An 18993-nucleotide genomic window follows, 5' to 3' on the forward strand; every position below is an offset into this window, starting at 1 on the left:
GAGAAAAAAGACAGTACAAATCGCTTTCTCAATTGCATTCCCCTGGTCAAAGAACAACGCAAAATAAGTCCAAAAGAAAGGAAATGGCGAGAAAATTAAAAGAGAAAGACACAGAATGGCAAAAGAGAAGAGACTTTATGAGGCAAGATATATTAAGTTTCACATCTCTCGTATTTCTTCCTTTTTGTTTATATATCTATATATATGTATATATATTTTTAATGTATAAACAACGTTACAGCTTATATCAATGTACTAGCGATTATTCACCTAAGGATCCAAGTAGTATTATCTAACAATTTACAATTGATTTCTAAAAATATCCTTGCGATAATAGATGCTTTTCGATGAATCCCAAAAGGTTTCAATCCGTTTATTCCTTTTACGCGACACAATCGCGCAAAATCATCCAAGTTTTTCAACTATGATAAATTAATTGGACTTTTGATAAACGTTAAATCTAGACAAGTTTAGGCGTCCTTACGAGTCAGTGGGGAGAGAGGAGAACTAAAAGCAGCCAGTTTAAAAAGTTCCTCGCACAAGAAAAAAGAAGAAAGTAGAATATAAGAAGAGCTTAGACAAAGATTAATTCCAGATATAATCGTATTTTAAAATAGAAATTTGTGGAAATCACTACAGGCTAAGTCAGTTAAGTAGACAATCTTTATAATCCTGGGAGTCAGGGTAGAGTGTAGCGAACGTAGGGGACTTCTACGTCGTTACCATCCACGTCGTTGCAGCAAAGTTCGAAGACCAAAGCGCGAACATGGGGTTCTAGCTTCTTTTTGGAGACCTTCTTGACCACCTCAGACATGAGGAGCCCCATACGTTCCTGGCACTTGGCCTTAGCCATGAAGAAAGAGTACAGCATGCAGACTCCTTGAGACAACATCGTCACCTCCAAATTGTGATTCTCCTTGAAGTAGTCCAGGAACTCTTTCAAGGTCAACTCTCCTTTGACCTCGAATCGGTCCCAAAGAGTCCACTCGGTATCATAGTATTTGAGCTTGGGAGCGGCGATAGGTTCTGAAAATCCAAAGTAGGGCAAAGCCAAGTTAATGAAACCATTCTTGTATAGTGCCAAATCCTGAATTCCACGAGTTAATTTAATTAGTTCCAAGCAAACGAGACCAGCAACCACCGAGGTTGTCGTTGCTATAGCCGGAATAATCTTTCCAGCAATGAGCTTGCTCTTGTGTCGGTCCGCTGGGGTTATTTTGTAATTGATCGCACGAAGATTGGAGGCAGCAACGATGAAGTCTATATGGAAGTTGCTATCGTCATCCTTCTCGAACTCTTGAGGATATATCACCAAGCCGTTGAGCTCGCTGACTTTTGGTAGTTCCTCCTGGAGCTGAGTGAGCCTCTCGTGATCGATGTTTCCACTACCGTTCGATACTTGGACCTGAGAGTCCGTTTCTGCAATCCTTACCCCAGTCTTCGGCGTAAATATCGGCACCTTGACACCATTTACGATTCGAGCAGTTTCTTCACGATCCCGATTTGTTGGGAGGCCATAAACCTTGGCTTTGAGATTGGCAGCGGCTACAATATAATCTAAATGGAGAGGATCGTTGGGGTCGAAGCTGAGAGGATCTGGACAACGTTTAGGACCCGACCAGAAAGGTTGACCACTGGAGGTGACCTGGTCTGGTGGGAAGTTGAACAACAATTGTCTGATTTGATTATTATATTGTTCCTGCCAGTGACATCTCGCCCAAGCAACGCAATCTGCGAAAGATTTTGGCCTCTCATCCACCAGAGCCGTTTTTACAGATTCCAAGGTTTCCAGAGGTTGTACTCCAGGAAGTTTTAGGGCTCTCTCCACAAACTGTGGATCCGAGAGGTATTGAGCGGCATTCTCTGCTGCTTGCTTGAAGAGACCCTCGAAATTGTCCCTGGCCCATTGCAGAGTGTGTTCTATAGCGTTTGGGAAATTCTTTAAAGTACAAATCGGTATAGTTTTTTCTGGGGGATCTTGAGACGAGCTGTAAGACTCTGTGAGGAAGGGAACAACCACCTGGGTGTTTCCTTTTGTTCCAAGAGTTCCAGATTCCAGTAGGGGTTTCCTGTAGTAGACACATCTACGGTCCATATAAGTTCTCGCGCTTACATTGTCCAATGCATTGGCTACTCCATCCAGAACCTCGAAAAACTCGTCGTTGTATACCTTTTCTGTTTCTGGACACACTCGATTCTCGTGTGCTATCACTTTCATGTCTGGATTCATCTCCTTTACTGCTCTCGCTGCTGTAGATGATTTAGACTTCTGTACATCATGTGGTCTGAATAAGAACTGACGATTCAAGTTTGACTTCTCTATAAGGTCCATATCTGTAATGGTAACGCTGCCATTCTCAGCTCCTACACCCAACATTGCAAAGTTCTTCAGCAATTCACAGCCAATGGCTCCAGCACCCACCACAAAGTACTTCAAATCTCCAATCTTTGACTGGAATTTCTTGCCAAGAACAGCTATTTGAGAGTCATACCTACACCCAATTGGAGAGCAATCTTCTTCAGTCATCTCTCCTCGATTTTCGGGTAAACATTCAATTGCATCTAGATATAGAAATTGGTGAATTGGGTGAAATTTTCCAGAGCATGCTTTCATCACCTCCTGAGCTACAATACCGCCAATAGTGGCATTCATAGGATTCAGACTGCCAGAGCTTGTCTTAGCAAAGTCTGATAAGAGATTTGGATTGATTTTCAGCTCTGATTTTTGCAGGTCTAGAATACTCTCAGCTTCAGAAATAAACAGTTTCGCATCCTCTTCGTTCCAGGGCTTCGGCAGACGTCCCTTTAATTCTTTAAACTTGTGAAGTGCTTGGAAACCAAGGTGCATCTGTTCAGGATAATCAAATTTACCATAATCTGTAACAAGGAACTTTGGCTCTTGAAGAGATTGCTTGAAAGATGAGAAACTAAGTGTTATCGGCATTTTAACTTCTGTCACTACTCCACCTCTAATATATTCAGAATATTTTGAGGTGTCTCCAATGCTGAAGGTGTAAGGTCCAAGAACCTTTATCTTTCGAGGCTCGCAGCCATTTAACTCCGTCATCCCCTGCACTTCTGAAAAAGTAACATAGTCCCCATCCTCCATACCATGACGTGTGTCATCCAGGCAGGTAACTACACCTTCTGCATCTTTAGAAATGCTGGCAATCATAGCACTGACTGGAGGCTCTCCATTGGTATCAACAACAGTAAAAGACTCCCCAAAATCACAGAATACTTGTGAGAAAACTCCTCTGGTATCCGCAATAATAACAGCAATGTTATTTTGATGTGCAATTTCAGAAATGCGCAGCTGTTCATCCAAAGAGGTTTCCGTAAGGACCACAACTTTGAACTTTTTAATAAAGCTCTCAGTCAGTGCTCCAGAGTGATACTGAGTGGGTACATAATTATTAAGCTCCGAAAGACGCTGGTAACAGGCCTCTGCACGATTCTTACCTAAGGGAAATACATGAAAGCAGTCAGTGACAAGCGAAAAATAAAATTGATAAAAAAAAAAACAAATACAAAGTGACTAGTAATAAGAGACAAAGGACAAAAGATAGGTGAGAATTATAGGTTATAAACATTATAATGAGTGACAAAGAGAGAGAGGGGGAGAAGAAGTGAAGTTAGGCAAGGATAGGAAAATAAGGAAGGAAGAGGTGGGAGAAGAAAAATAGAGAAATTAGAGTTTGGAAAGATAGTGACGTAGAGCTGAGTCTTTTTTTGGATACGAACCAATGTCCGATTGAGCGAGGTAGAATTGGGAGCCAAGGTCGGCGATCGTGGTGAGGGCGTCGTCGTGGAGGGTGACGGATTTTACGCCGGCCAGGATGACGTTTTTGGAAATTTCAACGCCAAGCCCACCGAGTCCAGAGATAAGGACGTCGGAGGTCGCCATGCGGCGCATGGCGTCGTGCCCCAGAACGTAGAGCTGCCTGGAATACAGACCCTCGTCGATGTCCATCCTGGACGTCGAGCCATTCTTCGCCATTTCTACTAGTTCCTCGGGGACAACTCCGCTGGCTACGCGTCGCTTCTTAGCTGGGGGGTCAACGGAGCTCTCCACCACCTCAGCACTAGACATCGGACTTCACACGGGGCCCACGATTATGTCCCTCGATTGTTTTTCTCCCTCTACTCGAACTCCCTCCCTCCTCCTTTCCTCTTTCACACTCCCTCTCTTTCTATCTACTTATCACTCCCTCTCTGTCCCTCTCTTTCACTCCCACCTCGACAATATTCCTCCTTTTCTTCTGAAAAGACCACCGTTTATCACGTAATTTTCAACGTCTCCTGGATTTTCACCAATTTCCCAAATCCTGCACTCGCCGATTCAACGGATTCCCTGTCGCCGCTGTCCCCAGCACACTATCCGCGCCATCGATGATTCCTTTTTCCACGTATCCCCCAATCCCTCTCTACCTCATCACCTCTCCCCCACCAATAGATATTCGACCGCGCGAATCCGGTCGGTAAGCTAGATACCTGACTCTCCAACCCTTTAACTAATTTATCGTAACTTTTCTCTCTTGTTTATTAAACCATTACTTTTTCTTGATATTATCAGCGAAACTTTTGTATTTTTGTTTTAAATATTTCCACCTAAGATTTAATAAGCGAAAAATGTTTATAATGAGCAATTTTTGTTCTTTATTCGATACAGATAGATTCGGAGTAGGATGAATTGCGGGATTGAGATTTTAAACAGTAAGATTCCATTGCAGATGGAGCGTATCCAATCGGAAGGCTTAATGATGACAATAGATAGTTATGATTGGCTGAAGAGAGCTCGTATGTTTTCCAGCGTGAATTCTGCGTTGTTTAACCTGGTTTAACCAATCAGAATCGATTGTTGGAATCGAGGGAATATTTGGAGTGGATGACGAATTGGCTTACTTCATCACGTACAATAAATTGCAATTGGAATGAAGATCACCTGTTTTGTATTAGAGCATCAGGTTTCTTTGTCTAACGTGACAATTAAGTATTAAAAGACCAAGAGGTGTCTCAACGACAAGTGTAAAAATTATTGCTGCTGTCGAAAAACTACTTGATACAGCAAGTTTTTAATTATCTGTTAATAATGATTTGCCCGACCTCTCCTTTACTAATAAAAAAATAACAAAAATGCTGAACACATTCAACAAAATGAGGGTATGCTAGTATTTTTTATATTGAAATAAATAAACTAAATAAAATGTATTCTCGTAACAGTATACTTTTAGAAATAACTGTTTTCACATGCCTCTGCTCTAGGATATTTCATGTGGTCTACTTTGTACATGCTACAATAATGCTAAAATATTACGTATCCATAACTAATCTTTAAACGGTTTCAAAAATTTAATGTCCTATGTGAAGTATACTCAGTGTTTCGTTCACGTGTTGCTTATTTTCAATACTTTTAGCGCGAAACTCTACGAGTCCCCTGACATTAGGAGTAAGGCAAAGGATTTATTTTGGTTTAAAATTAATATACGATTCACGTAAGTTAATAAAACAATGACTTTAATCTTACGCTAGGTTGGTCCACGTTTTTCGTGTTCTTGGTAATAGAGGTAGCGTAATTATGATACAGCTTGCATCGTAATCCGTGATATGATAAATTGTATGTAAAACGAAATAACAATAAATAAAAAAACAGGCTGCTCTACTGCCGAACTTTAAACAACAAGCTAAGTAACTAATCTAATAATCAACTGTATATTTACATAATCACAAATAAATGGCTTATTCTTTTCAGTACTCCTTGCATTTCCGGTTTGTTTCCCTTTTCCGGAAATACATGGAGTACGGCTAAAAACGAACATATTTGATAATTGCACATTTTTGAGCAATCTGGACATTTCAATTTTTTATGTCCATATTTTTAAATTTAAAAAGTTGTAGGATCGTCCTCGTCAACGGGGACGGGACTACCGAAGGCTCGTTGTACGCTGAAATCATCCTCAACCTTCTTCTGAAGATTTTTGGTTTTCTGGGATTGTCTAGGATTATTCTTAGGTGGCGAAGGTGTCTTTGTGATTCCCGGGAAGGATGCAGTGGGAGCGATGGAGTCTCCAGTGCCTGGAGTGGAGTCCCCAAGAGGTACACTTATTACGGACTCCGGAGAACCGTTGGACGAAACCTCTCGCTTCAAACCTCCCACGCTTACTTCCGGTGCTCTATGTCCCTTCTCCTCAGGCACCGTGGAAGTACGTCGGAAAGTCATTTTTCTGTACCTGCGATCGAGCGCTTTAATCAATGGATTAAGAAATTTCTAATTTCCCATCACATTTTTATCATCAAAAAATAATTGCAATTTCTTAAACCAGTTTTACGGAATACTAACTGATTTACGTCAACCGGAGAAGTTGTTTCCGAGGGATTCGCATTTCCATTGTCCCAAGAATTATGACGACGGTGCTGGCTCTTATCCTTGTAAGCCTCGGCAATGTTATTATAGCTTCCAATTATTCTACGTTTATCCAGTTCCTTTAGAACTTTCTCGGGCATGTTACCTGAAGATTTGTGCAGACTACCAGGACTCGTTTCCTGTCAAAATCAAATTTATATAATCAGTGTTGTTTCTGCGACTATCGTATATTGACAATTATAATAATTATTTGAAAATAGGTTAGAAAGCAACGTACTTTCGATACCGAGTAAGTGGGTGGATGCGAGTCTGCGTTCGGATTGGTCCAGACATTGGTGGCACCAGGCAGATCCTCCGAGTTGTTTTCGCTTAGCATTTCAGCAGAATATGTAGGCCTGGCAGGAATAATTGGGGATCTGCAGCAAACTCTATAAGCAACGATCCGATTCAACAAAAACTTTGCTATTCTCTAGGAGTTTACAAGATTTTAAGACCATTGGAAAAACTCACGAATTCACATCTTCCAGTTTCTTCAGGAGACGTTCATTTTCCTTACACACTAATTCTTGGTCCCTAATAACCTGTTCCCTAGTAGCGTACAGTTCAGCATTCTCCCTCCTCAGAGCTTCATTTTCATTTATGTAAGCCCTAATTAATTGATTTAGCTCTGGGCCTTCCATCTCTGCCAGCTTGTCAAGATCTACCAGTGGAGGGGTCAATGGGAATGGCCTTTCACCAGCTATAATTATACATTATTAGTATGTTACAGTATATTATTTGAATTACCTGGGCTTACTGCAAGGATAATGTAATTATTATTTCAAGCTTCATTTTACCCTTTGAATCACTACGTATAACACTTGAGATATCTCCTCCTCCCAGGTGAAGTGCACTTCTTAGATGTTCATTTTCAGTTTGCAGAGCACCGACTTCTCTTTTCAAGCTCAGAATCAAAGCTTCTCGTGGATCCTATAATAGATTTATCAGTATTCATTTCCATCATTATATATTTGATTCTCCTAAAACTGAACTCACCATCACTATTATGGGCTTTGTGCGAATCTTTTTAGCTCTTGCTGCGTACCTCAAGGTATTGAGGGTCTCGCTTCCATTGGATCTAGCCGGTGAGATGCAGGCAATCTGCAAACATAATAAACTAATTAACATAGGCAAACCAAAGAGAAAATTAATGAAAATATTAGTTACCATCAAGGTGACTCCATTCCCAGCCAAACTATCAGCTAACAATTTTGTCAACTTACTGTCCCTATAAGGTATATGTACTCCCTTTCGTTTGCCATCACTGAGACTGGAAATACAGTACCCTGAAAGTAAAATAACAGAAATTTTAATGAATTCAATTTTTGTCCAGGTATGGGAAGATGTTTAGACAACCAATGAACCATCACACAAAGAAGAAAGAAAGATAAGTTTGGCTTCTGATCTGATCAACCTACAATAGACTGGCAAAGGTCAAATTATCGATTACTGATCTTTAATAATAGATAAATGAAATTTAGTCTAGGATTTGCACGAAATTAACAAACCCGACTGATTCCACGAAGTACGATTGGAAAATCTGCTGGAAGCAGCCATGTGATTGACAGAGCAGGATTCACTGGTAATTCCAGGGTTAGATGAAGCTGACCCCTCTATAATTCCAGGAAGTTAATTTTTGCAAAACGAGCACGAATAAGTGGAAGGAAAAATTGATTGGCGAGCCATTGTGTTGTTGGTGGGGGTGGAAAGCGTCATAAGCTGAAGGCAGATAAGCTCGTTGTGTTTCCAGGGAAATGCAGTGGAAAAGAGTTGACTCGTGGGGTGAACGGCCTCGGTGTCGAAGGGTCCGTGGGATCACGCTTTATGGTCGACTCTAGCTTCAACGGACCTCACTAAAACCATAATCCATTCTGCCATTGCAATTACCGCCATGCGACCATTGACAAGAAAATTATACAGTCATTGACTGAAAATTGAGGACAAATTTTGAAATTAACAAATCGTCTATACTATTTTAACAATGATTCCACATGCAATTAGTTTGTTTAAATTTAAATTATTATCTATTAAATGTATCAATATTGATAGATTGCAAAATGTTTGTGTGGTAATACATTATATTGAAGTAAGAGTGTAACTCATGAATGATAATGGTGAGGCTGCTTTGTTTTCCAAAAAGATGTCGGCGATTAGAGCATGAATTCCTCGATCGATTTCAGTCACGATCCAACCCCTATGGTGTGCATACACGTTGTGTATTCGTGTGCGTTTCTGAGCAGGAGCACCTAGCACGTAATGTACTGGCTGACTAGTTTAATAAATAAACCATCGTGGTATATTTGCTCGCCAGCTGCATCATGGCAGAAACTTTGGTTTTCTTTCTCTCTCACATACACACATTCTTAAACTATAATCGAACATATAAGAATCGATTAATAAATTTTTTCTAGTTTTTGAGATAATTATTGCCCATAATAAATAGTGGGAGCAAATAAAGGTTATTTCTTTCTCTTATATACACACACAATTATTCCAACTATTACTTTACATTAAAATAGAAAAACATTTAAGAATCAACCGATAAACAATAATAACTGTTTAAATTAGTTACTGTGCAACAAATAATTGATAAAGGTGATAAACATCCCCCTCCACCCCCTAGAAATCCCTCCTCGATGTTCAGGCATCCATGAAATCCATTGAATACATAGGTTTGTCAAACGTACCCAAAACCATCAGACTCTTATTGATGTTGTTCGCCTCCTCCAGGGTTTTCCCCTCGCTTTGAGTCTTCTTCGTCATCTCACTGCCAGCTAAATCAACAAAATTGATTTTGCCTTGGCGCGAAATAAAAACGCCATTCTCCATCTGCATGGAACAAGGGTATTTTTCTTAAATTATTCAGGGATTCAGTCAAAGCGATCGGGGCAAAAAATATCTATGGACTCGGAGAGTACACTATCCCTCCTCCTCAACTACGACAAATCGATCTCAAACTTATTTCAATTACCTGTTGTTCCGATGTTATGTGTACAGTCAATATTGTGTGGCTTCTGCTGGAATGCTCATTCATATTGTGCGTACCGACCGATCTGTTCCTCATCCCTGTTTCAAAACATTTTTCATATTAGATAACTCGTTTTTGCATTTATTTTACAGAATCTTATTGAGAATTTAAGTCAAATAGGGAAAGATTATTGAATCAAATTAGAGATCAAGTTAAAATTTCCTCAAAGATAGTGAGAAATTTTTTAAAAACTGGGGAATCAACAGAGAATCTTACCTCACTTGAGAACAGTAAAAAATGATAAGAAGGATTGGTATAGAATTCAATTTTTAATAGCAGTTAACAATTATAAAAATAAAATAGTAGAAAATCCAATCTTCAAGAACAGTTGAATAAATTTTAAGGAAGAATTGGTAAAAAATTAATCTTCAAGGACATTAAAAGCATCCTTAAAAAAGATTGGTACAAAATCTAATATTCAAGGACAGTTCAAAAATCGTTAAAAAGTTGAAGATTGGCAAAACGTCTGACCTTCCTCAAGGACAGCTAAAAGATCGTCAAGTTCCTCGCATTCAACTGTAAAAAGGTTCTCCACGAAGAAACCACGTGATTTTTTGCTCCACCTAACCGCTAAAGGCTTCCTCGAGGTGCCAGGATTTAAAAGATCGATTACCTACAAGCAGATTTCAATGATAAATGTCCATAGATACCATATAGGAAAACTAATAAAGTTTATTAGAACCAAATACTATAGATATACCTTTTCATTGTAAATCTCTAAAAACGATGCCTTTAACACGAAATGACACTCCTGCCTCTCCTGCAAAAGCTTAAAAAGGTAGACGAAGGACCGGAAGACCAGACCGTGTTCCTCCGAGTATGGATTCATCCTTTCGAACTAAAAGTATATAAAAAAATTCCATAGGTCCATTACGAATAAAAGAATTAGGAGAGAAATTACAATTCTATAAACATTAAATTTCTGTATGCAACGAAGCTATTACGATTAATTACTTGGCATGAGACTATAAACTCTTGATAGAATTGTTTCCTATTATTTTACTGTTGAAATACTGCAATAAGTTAAAATCAAAGAAAACGTATGCTTATCTTTTTCCAAATTATTGCATCACTTCAGCAAAAACAAGAAAACAATTTCTACAGAATTTTTAGCTTCTATTACTTTTTCTTCAGGCTGTGTCTAACTCCGTTGAGTTCAGTAGAGACAATAGCTTTGCAACTCATTGAGTGATTATTACTAAAATCTTAAGCTACCACTGGTTTAAATATTAGGACCTAAGAATAATAGGAAATAATAAGATTAAGCAGAAATAATAGAAATTAATCATATAAAAATTACTCAAAGTATGATTGGTTGGATTTAAAAAGCAATACACAATTGACTAATTATATTGAGTATTTTAGTATCAGCTAAGAACCTACTGTTTCTGCTAAATTCTACCATTAACATACATTGCACACTCAACAGCTATCTGTCCTGAATATAACATGTTTTTTTCTTTCAAACTACTCACACTGTAGGAGCCTTTGCTCTTTCATACATTCTTCCAAAATTAGACAAACTATAACAATAATATCCTGTATAATCTTATTTTAGAGAATAATTATGAATCTGTTGAGTGATTCTTAGTAAAATCTTGCTACCACTGACTTATACTGCGGTTTTTAAAAGTAATAGACCAATAACACACATTATAATTGCTCACTCAACAATTGTCTCTGCTGGATGCAACCAATATATATAATAATATACGTCAGCCATTCAACAATTGTCTTCAGTGAATCTAACAAATGTTTTGTTTTTCTGTAGTATTCTCGGCGTGGAATCCTATAACTCAATCGTCCATTGTTCCATAATTAGGCAAAATATGACAATGATTTCCTGCATAATTGCATTTTAGACAATAATTATGCAACTGTAGAGTAATTGTTATTAAAATCTTGTTATAATTGTTTTTAATTGTAGGATTTAATAATATCAGTTAATAAACCTAAATTAGTTACTCAACAATTGTCTCAGTTTAATACAAGAATATGTTTAATTCTTTGCAATTCTCTCGCCGTTGCATTCTATAGCTCTCAAGTTCAGTGTCAACGTACAACAAACTATCAAGAGACTCAATATAGAGTCTATCGTCAAGTAGTAAAGGTAAACACTATATTATAACGACAATCCCCTGTATAATCGTATTTCATCGTTACATCAATTTATCATTTCTTCCTCGTTCACTTATCTCGTCAAAGTTTTATTAGCGCCGTCCACGCTAAAAACGATCCAGTGAAATTCTTTCAGCAAAAACTTGCATTAACTTGTCACTGTACTAATGTCTCAAGTTTTATTAACGCTTCGTTGAAAGAACAGATGAATTTGAAGGAGTAAAAAATATCATAAAATCCCCAACGCAATTGTAACGGTTCGATAAACGTTTCAAAGACTGAAAACTTGAAATGAGAAAAGTGAAGAATAAGCGTTTAAAGGGTAATCGAAGATAGTTTCATAAATACAAAATGGCCTGTTATTGCATTCAGTGGGATTTGCGTAATGCAAATCGATTGACCAGAAGAGAGCCCGTCACGATACCTTGTTAAAAATTCATGTTAATCTCTCCACATTATCATTGAAGCTGAACAAACGAAAAAATCATTAATTCACATTGTAATTCCGTATCGCCACGGGGGAATGGTAAACGATTAAAGATCGCTCGTTGATTATAAATTATACTTAAAAATAATATTGGTAAAATATTACGTATCTAGTTCATCTTCTTTAAACGGATTTAACGATTCACAGGAAAAGTTCACCCTTAGCTTTCTTTTACTACTTGACGCCAGACTCTCTTAATATCGCTTACAATTACGTCGTTTACAGCAAATATTTAAAGTTACGTTAAATATATCGCGGTAGCGACGTAACAGACGTAATGTAAATGTTATTGGGGTGATACTGGAAGCGGTACGTTACGTTACATTCGCAGCTTACACCTGTCGTAACTGTTTTAAATGTACAAAACGTAGACGTCACATGCACATCAGTTACATTTCTTTTATCGTCTAAGTTTACGATTACGACAGACGTAAACTTCGAACATAAGGTAAATAAGGTAAAGCTTCCGCTATTATCCTAAGTGATGGTACGTAAAAATGGAAGTGTAAGTGGCGTATGAAATCAATGCACTTATGCTTCCGTTTTCTTATACCTTAAATTACATTTGATAGCACGCAATGTCCTAAGAATAACCTCAGAATGTTCGTAGAAGGTTTTTAGAACTTTTGTGCTATTAATATGTTACGTTCATTACGTCGCTTCAATTGCCATCAACCTTATACATAAAAACGTGAGAAAAATCCATGTGAAGCTAACCAAACCCGGAGGACCGGTGAGCGTGTGAGTTTTGCCACTTCCGGTTTGTCCGTAGCAAAACGCAGTACAGCTAAAGCCATCCACTGCCATTTCTATGAGCTTTTTGATTCCGGAAAATTGGAGAATGTCCTCCTGTGTAGCTGCTGGCTCAAACACCGCATTGTATGAAAATAATTTTGCCTTTTTGTTGTTGCCGCTACTTGGAAGTCCATCGCACTAAAATCAAAGATAAACGAATGCTTAGTATAAATGTGTACAATATGTCCTGTTAACTCGACTAAACCGATAAATTCAAGTAGCATGTATTGCTTCAAGGACAAAACTCTTGTCAATTTTGGTTATTAAGAAATTAATTAAAAAACTAAATGGATAGGTATAGAGAAATAGTGTACATTAAAGTTTTCTTAATTTCGAACTACTCATTGGTAGAACTGTCTAGTGACCTTCTCCAATAGGTCAAAAATTGTTTGAGAAAATCTGGAGACTAACATGAAGTTTCTTAGCATGGAATTTTTATTCCTGCAAAAAGTTTAATCCAAGGGCTAGTTTACAGAATTGAATAAGAAGTTTATATTTAAAATCACTCACTCTATTTAAATCTATAGGTTTGGTATGGGTTAACCAGACATCTTGCACTATATAATATAACATATTATACTCCTAAGCATAATATCCACCTGCACAATCGTCTTTGTTCATCCTAAAACTAATCTTTGAATTTAACTTACGTATATCTGACCCTCGCCAGGAAATTGCACGGCCATATCATCACCAGCTTTAATTTCCTTATTGCTCAATGGTCGAACTCTGAAATTTTCAACCAAATTAGGCTCCCAGTTATACCGTGAAAAAATTGCATACAGATGAGTTGCGAAATTACCTCACCACCACATTGATGCTGTTCTCCGGAAGTTGATGCTTAGGAGGAATTGACCTCTTATCAGCCTCCGATAATCTCTCGACACTGCCGACCCTGAAAATATTAGACCATTGTTAAAAATTCTGCATTAACGGTTTTGGTTCGAAGGACAAAAAGGCGGGAAAATCATTGGATATAAGCTGTAGCAAATGGTTTGATTGACCTCCAATCCTGGAGCGTGAAAAATTGATGTAGATGATCGATGGATGTACTTCCGGTTCGCGTGTAACCGCAAATTGGCAATAAGCAATCGAAATCTTGTCGAATCTTTCGAGTAGCTAGCAAAATGGTCGACCTTCGTCAATCATTGAGAAAGGGAGAGAGGCGATTAATCGATCGGGCCATCGTCCGTCAATTATCTCCTTGAAAAACTCATAAAAATTGTAGGTACCAAAATGGCGGGCGCCCCTCACTGGCGAACCCAATTCCATCGCAGAAATTTCAGCCGAACGAACGAGTTGTCTATTTGTACTTGGAGATTCTGTCTGTCGATAAAACTAAAATTTTCTGGAAAAGGCGTTAGTGGAGTAGAGAAATAGCCTTAATCAACCTTATCGCTATGGGAAAAAAAAGGCGAGGGTAGCTGGAAGAAGAGGGGTGGGTAAGAGATAAACATAGACAAAAGAAAGACGGGGTGGGGGAGCTGGACACGACTGTGGCATCTCGATATGACAATAATCGATTATACAAGAGTATTACGTGCTTGCATGCTTCTTTTTCCACATTTCTCTCGCTCCCCTACCACCTTTTTCCACACCCGTTCGTTGGCATTGCTGGGGAGCAAATGGTCAGGCTTCCAGCGAAATTCCAAACGAGTAAAATTGCATTGTGTCGAGACGCGTGTTTGCACACGGTGACTCAGTGGCTTGGGTTGCTCGAGGGGAAGTTTATTATTTGCTATCTCTCGCTAACAACCGTGACACACGTGAGTTCTGAAATCGCCAAGGTCGAACGTGTTTATGCAACACTTGAAAAGCATTTGGAAATATTATGCTTCCAGCTTTTCCCTTTCTCTCCTTCTTTGCGATCGTCACTCCCTCCCCCCCTTCTCTCTCTCTCTCTCTCTCTCTCTCTCTCTCTCTCTTTGTTGACTAGAGTTCCAGTGATTTCTCCAGTAGTCTCTACAAACTTGAATGGCAACACATTCAAAGGTCTGGTAGGTCGGGACTAATCAAAATTCGATTGAGAGATTGTTCAAGAGGGTGAATTTCGAGATTCATTTCCAACATTTGGAGAGTGGTTTGTTGGTCTATTACCAGCAAATGGTCTATTCTGAGGTAGTCTTTAAAGTTGTAAGCTTTCAGACTACCTGCAGGGGTGGTCATTACGATATTGAACGATAGAAATTGTCCAGCAAGGTCCCGTTAATCGATAAAAAAAACCAGCTCCGTGCATGCATTCTTGTGTGTATGTGTGTGTAGCGATAGTCAAGCTTACGTCAAGCTGCGCTTCGCATAAACACATAGCACCACGGTGAGAATTAGAATTCGAGCGTGGGGAAACGCGTAAAGTCACGTGGCAGGTTCCATGACACCCGCACGTGTCCCTTAGGTTTCTCTGCGTCACACAAGAATCAATCAATGTCCCTTTTTATCAATTTTACGAAGCAATTGGCAATTATCAACCAGCTGACACGCTTCAACATCGTAATTGTACGCTGTCATGCTTAATACGACTCGCTATTTTCAGCAATAGAAATATTCCTTGATAATTAATTTCACTGAGAACGACAGACGCCTGGGAAAACAGAACGTTGGCCCACTTTGAAAATGAGACCCGAATAGTGAATGTTTCACATCAGGAAAAGGCACTGCGTTTCTTGTGGATGAATATCTTCTTAATCAATATGTGTTTATCGCTTGAATTACTGGAAATACGAATACTACTGACTCGCTGCCTCTGGAGCGTGATAAACTCTTCCTTCTGGTCTTGGAACCATCGCCAAAATTGGTGTTATGACCCGGGCTGTTCCCACGGGATTCTGTTGCACGGTCCGCGGGACTGTTGCCCCGAGGTTTTCGCGACCTCGAACGGTCCTCCGAAACATTTCGGCGTCCAGGACTCTCGCCCCGTGATCCTGATGGCTTTTTCATAACCATCCGTCGACCTAAAATAAACACAAACAATTACTATATATTCTCTTATGAAATAAGATAAACAAGAAGAACCATTAAAATTCCACCTGTTTCGACAAGAATAAGGCTAATTTCACATGGTTAATTATCAAAAGGAAAGTTAAAAGCGTGAAATTTAATTCTGAGATCTTGCCGAGATTGAAGGTGAAGCGCATCTAATGCAATACGTTCAAGTTCTCGTTTAAAATTAATCAGTTACGGCAATTAAAACGGCGTCTTTCCAGGGAAAATCAATTTTTTTACTGTCCAAGTATAATTTACATTTGATTCCTAAATGTGTCTCGATTGCGAGCGAAGATGAGACTTACATCCGATATCTCCTGAATCATACCGAGGCACCCAAGTGTACCTTGAGGTTTAACAAAGCGCGATTCGCTTCACGCTAGGTCGGATTGGCGCGAAACTTGGATGAGTTTCTCAAGCTATACACGTAACAAGCACTTGAAAACGTTGCTCGAGAGATTTGTTCGTTGAATACATTTCTAGATTAGTCAAGATTATTTCACATTTCATTTCTGGATCTGCACGGTAGATAAATTGTGCACATGGTAATAATGACCGAATAGTATGGGAATAATATTGCGATAGAGTTTGAGAGGGAGCACGAGGTTGCGTGTACGGCTGCTCGCGAACAACTGAAGCAAACTGAACTAACTGAAGAGTGAAGATTTCCCAACCAACGTGCTTGCTCGGGGGTTGATTCGGCTTGGTTGATCGATCCAGACGGCTTGCCAGTCGTCACGATCTCTCCCAGCACGGTCATCGTCCACGTGGTCTACCCTGAACTTGACACTCGCTTCTATAAACTGTCCACTTAAAAGTAAAACAGCCATAAATTCTTCCTCCAATTTTTTAAACAATTGCGCATAAAACTCGTGTGATTTGCAAATATTGAGTATGGTAGTTGTTGATGTAATATTTGTTTGCTTAATTGTACTTTTGAGCTTAATGACATCATAATTATACTATCCTCGTACATCTGCAATAAAGGTAACAATTACTTCTTTTCGGTAATATAATAAAATAGATAATATTACGCGAGTGTGTAAATACAAGCACGTGTACTTATGTTTATAATTCGAGGATATGTCGTACTTTGAAACTTCTAGACGTCATGGTAAAAGAAAGACGTAAACTGTTGTCGATAAAACTGAATTTTTTAAATCCAGCACGTGCTAATCTTGAAATAAAACTTGTCGCTTCTAATTTTGCCATCACGTGTTTTTCGTTCGTTTAGAAATCTTGCTACGTGTTTTTCTTCTATTTTCCTCTTTTATAGTCTGATAACATAGCTGTGTCTTAGATCGGGATAAACACTCAGAAGGAAACGAATAAGAGACTTATTGAAACCACTCACTGGTGATTGTAGCATTAGATAAATCAACAGACAAAAGATGGAATTAATGATGGAAAGTGGTATTTCCCAGAATTTTCTTCGCCTTTTCACAATCGTTTATCCCCATGATTATTTTATGAAAGTTTCCGGTTGGATAAAAGCTTGTACAAAAATTACTTTTTACCTAATGAGCTTGATTTTTGTTGGATTATTTGTCTAAACTTGCGGAAAGCGTGTTTATCGGAGACTTCAACACTTGGTATAGCATAGGAAAAACAAAAGTTGCATGATTGCTGAAAAGCTTTTGCTCACATCTTAACAGCTTTAGTAGCTTTTGCTTAATATATATTACGTATAGGCAAAGTCTTTAAGTCATGGCCGTTATTCTCACCGTAGTCTTTATCCACGTCAAATCGATTCCATTCACAGCCTATTTTGACATTCTGTCAAGTTCGTAGGCGACTTGTAAATCTGACGACATTTTTAAACTTGAAGAAACGTGTCATCAATATTCTAAGCATTCTTCTTTCAGCCTTTATTCCTCCAGTAAGCTTGTCCCAAATGAAAAAAACTGAGAACACCCTGAAATGTGAATAATTGATTTTACGTTCTTCTCTTGTGTATTCTTCGCACCACGCTACGTATATTGATCAATTTATAATTCGATAGTTTTATAAGTGCTAGGACAATGTTCTATAACTGAGTTATAGAAGGGGGAATTCACACATTGGCTTCCTATCCCCCCACGCCACTACTCTTTATTTAGCCGATTACCAAGAAGCTGCCTGAGAGAAGGAGGCAATGACATTGTGGCTTTCAAGCAAATCTCATTTGCCTTTCGTTTCTACCTCAGTTTAGTGGATAAATCAAATTTAGTCCAGAAAAGTCTCTAAATATTTCCTGAGTAAAATTACCAAAACCTGAAAATTATAGAAATAATTTTACATAACTAGTTCGCCTATTTTGTGATTTTCGCAAAGCAAATCCAAGGTTTGTAGAAAGAATATCCAAAGCTGATCGCCGTTAGTCCCCACGAAGCTAATTTGGGATAGTTTCCGCTACTTTGGTGCAATTTTGCCAAAAATGGGAAGCTCGGTTGAATCGGTGATGGGTGAGGGATTATTTCCGGAAGTTGAATAAGGCGGAGGTTCGGTGTAGAAGGACTGAATTATGCGGGAAGTGCACTTCAGTCGTTAGGGAGCAACGGCCAGTCGCAGAAAGAAACTTACGAGCCTTCCCATCCATCAAGATAGCACGTGAAACGTTTTCTTTGTACGACCCCAGTCTCTATGCGAACCTTTGTCTGCCCGGATCGACTCTTCATTCGCCATTGTCGAAATTGTCAAAGAAGTTCCTGAAAATAAAAATCAACGTTAACCCTTAATCGTGTCAAAATAACAACAAAAACTAATTATATCTCAGATACAATTAAATTAAATTGACTCCTCTTCGTGGTACAATGTAGTATAGAAATGTGACAGAGATAGTGCATAGTGAAATTGGCTGAGAGGTCGAGGAATCACTTTCCCACAGTGTACTTACAGATTCTAATGAGATTGTCTGAAAGAGGTAAGCTACCTTAACAGTATTTCTAGTGTGAAAATTTGAAGAAAATGATTGATCGGTGAAATGAAAGTGTTGTAACTTGAGGTTCCTTATCGAAACAAGGATTTCACGTTAAAATACCGGATCTTCTGGTAGAAAAAGGTGAGCTTGTGTTTCCCCTCCAGGAGACCAATCGGGATGCCCCCTCTCCATGGCTACTAGGGTGTTCCTGGGGCAATTCCTCGAGGCTCGAGAGTTCCTTTCGGGCCCGGCGGCAGAGAACGCGCTTACAGTGCCGTACACCA

The 18993-nt window shown here is 38.9% G+C and overlaps 2 protein-coding genes and 1 long non-coding RNA gene across 14 annotated transcripts; 1 reads left to right on the top strand and 2 right to left on the bottom strand.

Annotated features, from left to right (window-relative positions):
* Positions 1 to 133: 133 nt before the first annotated feature.
* Positions 134 to 4436, bottom strand: Uba1 (ubiquitin-like activating enzyme 1). The gene is made up of 2 exons (XM_066735744.1): positions 3745 to 4436; positions 134 to 3462 (listed from the first exon to the last, which is right to left on the bottom strand). Exons 1-2 carry the CDS (start codon positions 4091 to 4093, stop codon positions 680 to 682), a joined length of 3132 nt encoding a protein of 1043 aa, XP_066591841.1. The 5' UTR covers positions 4094 to 4436; the 3' UTR covers positions 134 to 679.
* A 292-nt stretch (positions 4437 to 4728) lies between these two features.
* Positions 4729 to 8495, top strand: LOC136778675 (uncharacterized). The gene is made up of 3 exons (XR_010823471.1): positions 4729 to 5163; positions 7435 to 7638; positions 7737 to 8495. It is a non-coding gene; the product is annotated as an uncharacterized lncRNA (long non-coding RNA).
* On the bottom strand, positions 5170 to 18959 carry LOC136778670 (kinesin-like protein KIF12). 12 transcript variants are annotated; one of them, XM_066735747.1, is made up of 19 exons: positions 18686 to 18806; positions 18373 to 18497; positions 17165 to 17725; positions 16903 to 17087; positions 16463 to 16786; positions 15563 to 15779; positions 13634 to 13726; positions 13482 to 13560; positions 12754 to 12969; positions 10132 to 10269; positions 9903 to 10044; positions 9375 to 9469; positions 9091 to 9232; positions 7400 to 7689; positions 7201 to 7333; positions 6875 to 7103; positions 6642 to 6792; positions 6341 to 6543; positions 5170 to 6230 (listed from the first exon to the last, which is right to left on the bottom strand). In XM_066735747.1, exons 5-19 carry the CDS (start codon positions 16638 to 16640, stop codon positions 5885 to 5887), a joined length of 2652 nt encoding a protein of 883 aa, XP_066591844.1. In that variant the 5' UTR covers positions 16641 to 16786; positions 16903 to 17087; positions 17165 to 17725; positions 18373 to 18497; positions 18686 to 18806; the 3' UTR covers positions 5170 to 5884. The 12 variants fall into 12 exon arrangements, with proteins under 12 accessions (XP_066591844.1, XP_066591848.1, XP_066591845.1 ...); XM_066735751.1 differs by having other exon boundaries at positions 7400 to 7504; positions 7571 to 7689; positions 16903 to 17725; XM_066735748.1 differs by having other exon boundaries at positions 16873 to 17725.
* Positions 18960 to 18993: the final 34 nt, after the last annotated feature.

This window comes from Prorops nasuta, unplaced genomic scaffold, assembly GCF_024137725.1.
Source record: "Prorops nasuta isolate Cenicafe-Biocafe unplaced genomic scaffold, Cenicafe_Pnas_1.2 PNAS00014, whole genome shotgun sequence".
Taxonomy (NCBI): Eukaryota; Metazoa; Arthropoda; class Insecta; order Hymenoptera; family Bethylidae; genus Prorops; species Prorops nasuta.

What these genes read in the sequence shown, in the direction of transcription:
- Uba1 (XM_066735744.1), bottom strand. Translation starts at nt 4,093, where the DNA reads ATGTCTAGTGCTGAGGTGGTGGAGAGCTCCGTTGACCCCCCAGCTAAG. An exon ending in CCTCGCTCAATCGGACATTG is followed by an intron (nt 3,463 to 3,744) that starts GTTCGTATCCAA and finishes TATTTCCCTTAG; the next exon opens with GTAAGAATCGTGCAGAGGCC.
- LOC136778670 (XM_066735747.1), bottom strand. Translation starts at nt 16,640, where the DNA reads ATGGCTGTTTTACTTTTAAGTGGACAGTTTATAGAAGCGAGTGTCAAG. An exon ending in CAAAGCCCATAATAGTGATG is followed by an intron (nt 7,334 to 7,399) that starts GTGAGTTCAGTT and finishes AATCTATTATAG; the next exon opens with GATCCACGAGAAGCTTTGAT. An exon ending in TCTCCGGTTGACGTAAATCA is followed by an intron (nt 6,231 to 6,340) that starts GTTAGTATTCCG and finishes GCTCGATCGCAG; the next exon opens with GTACAGAAAAATGACTTTCC.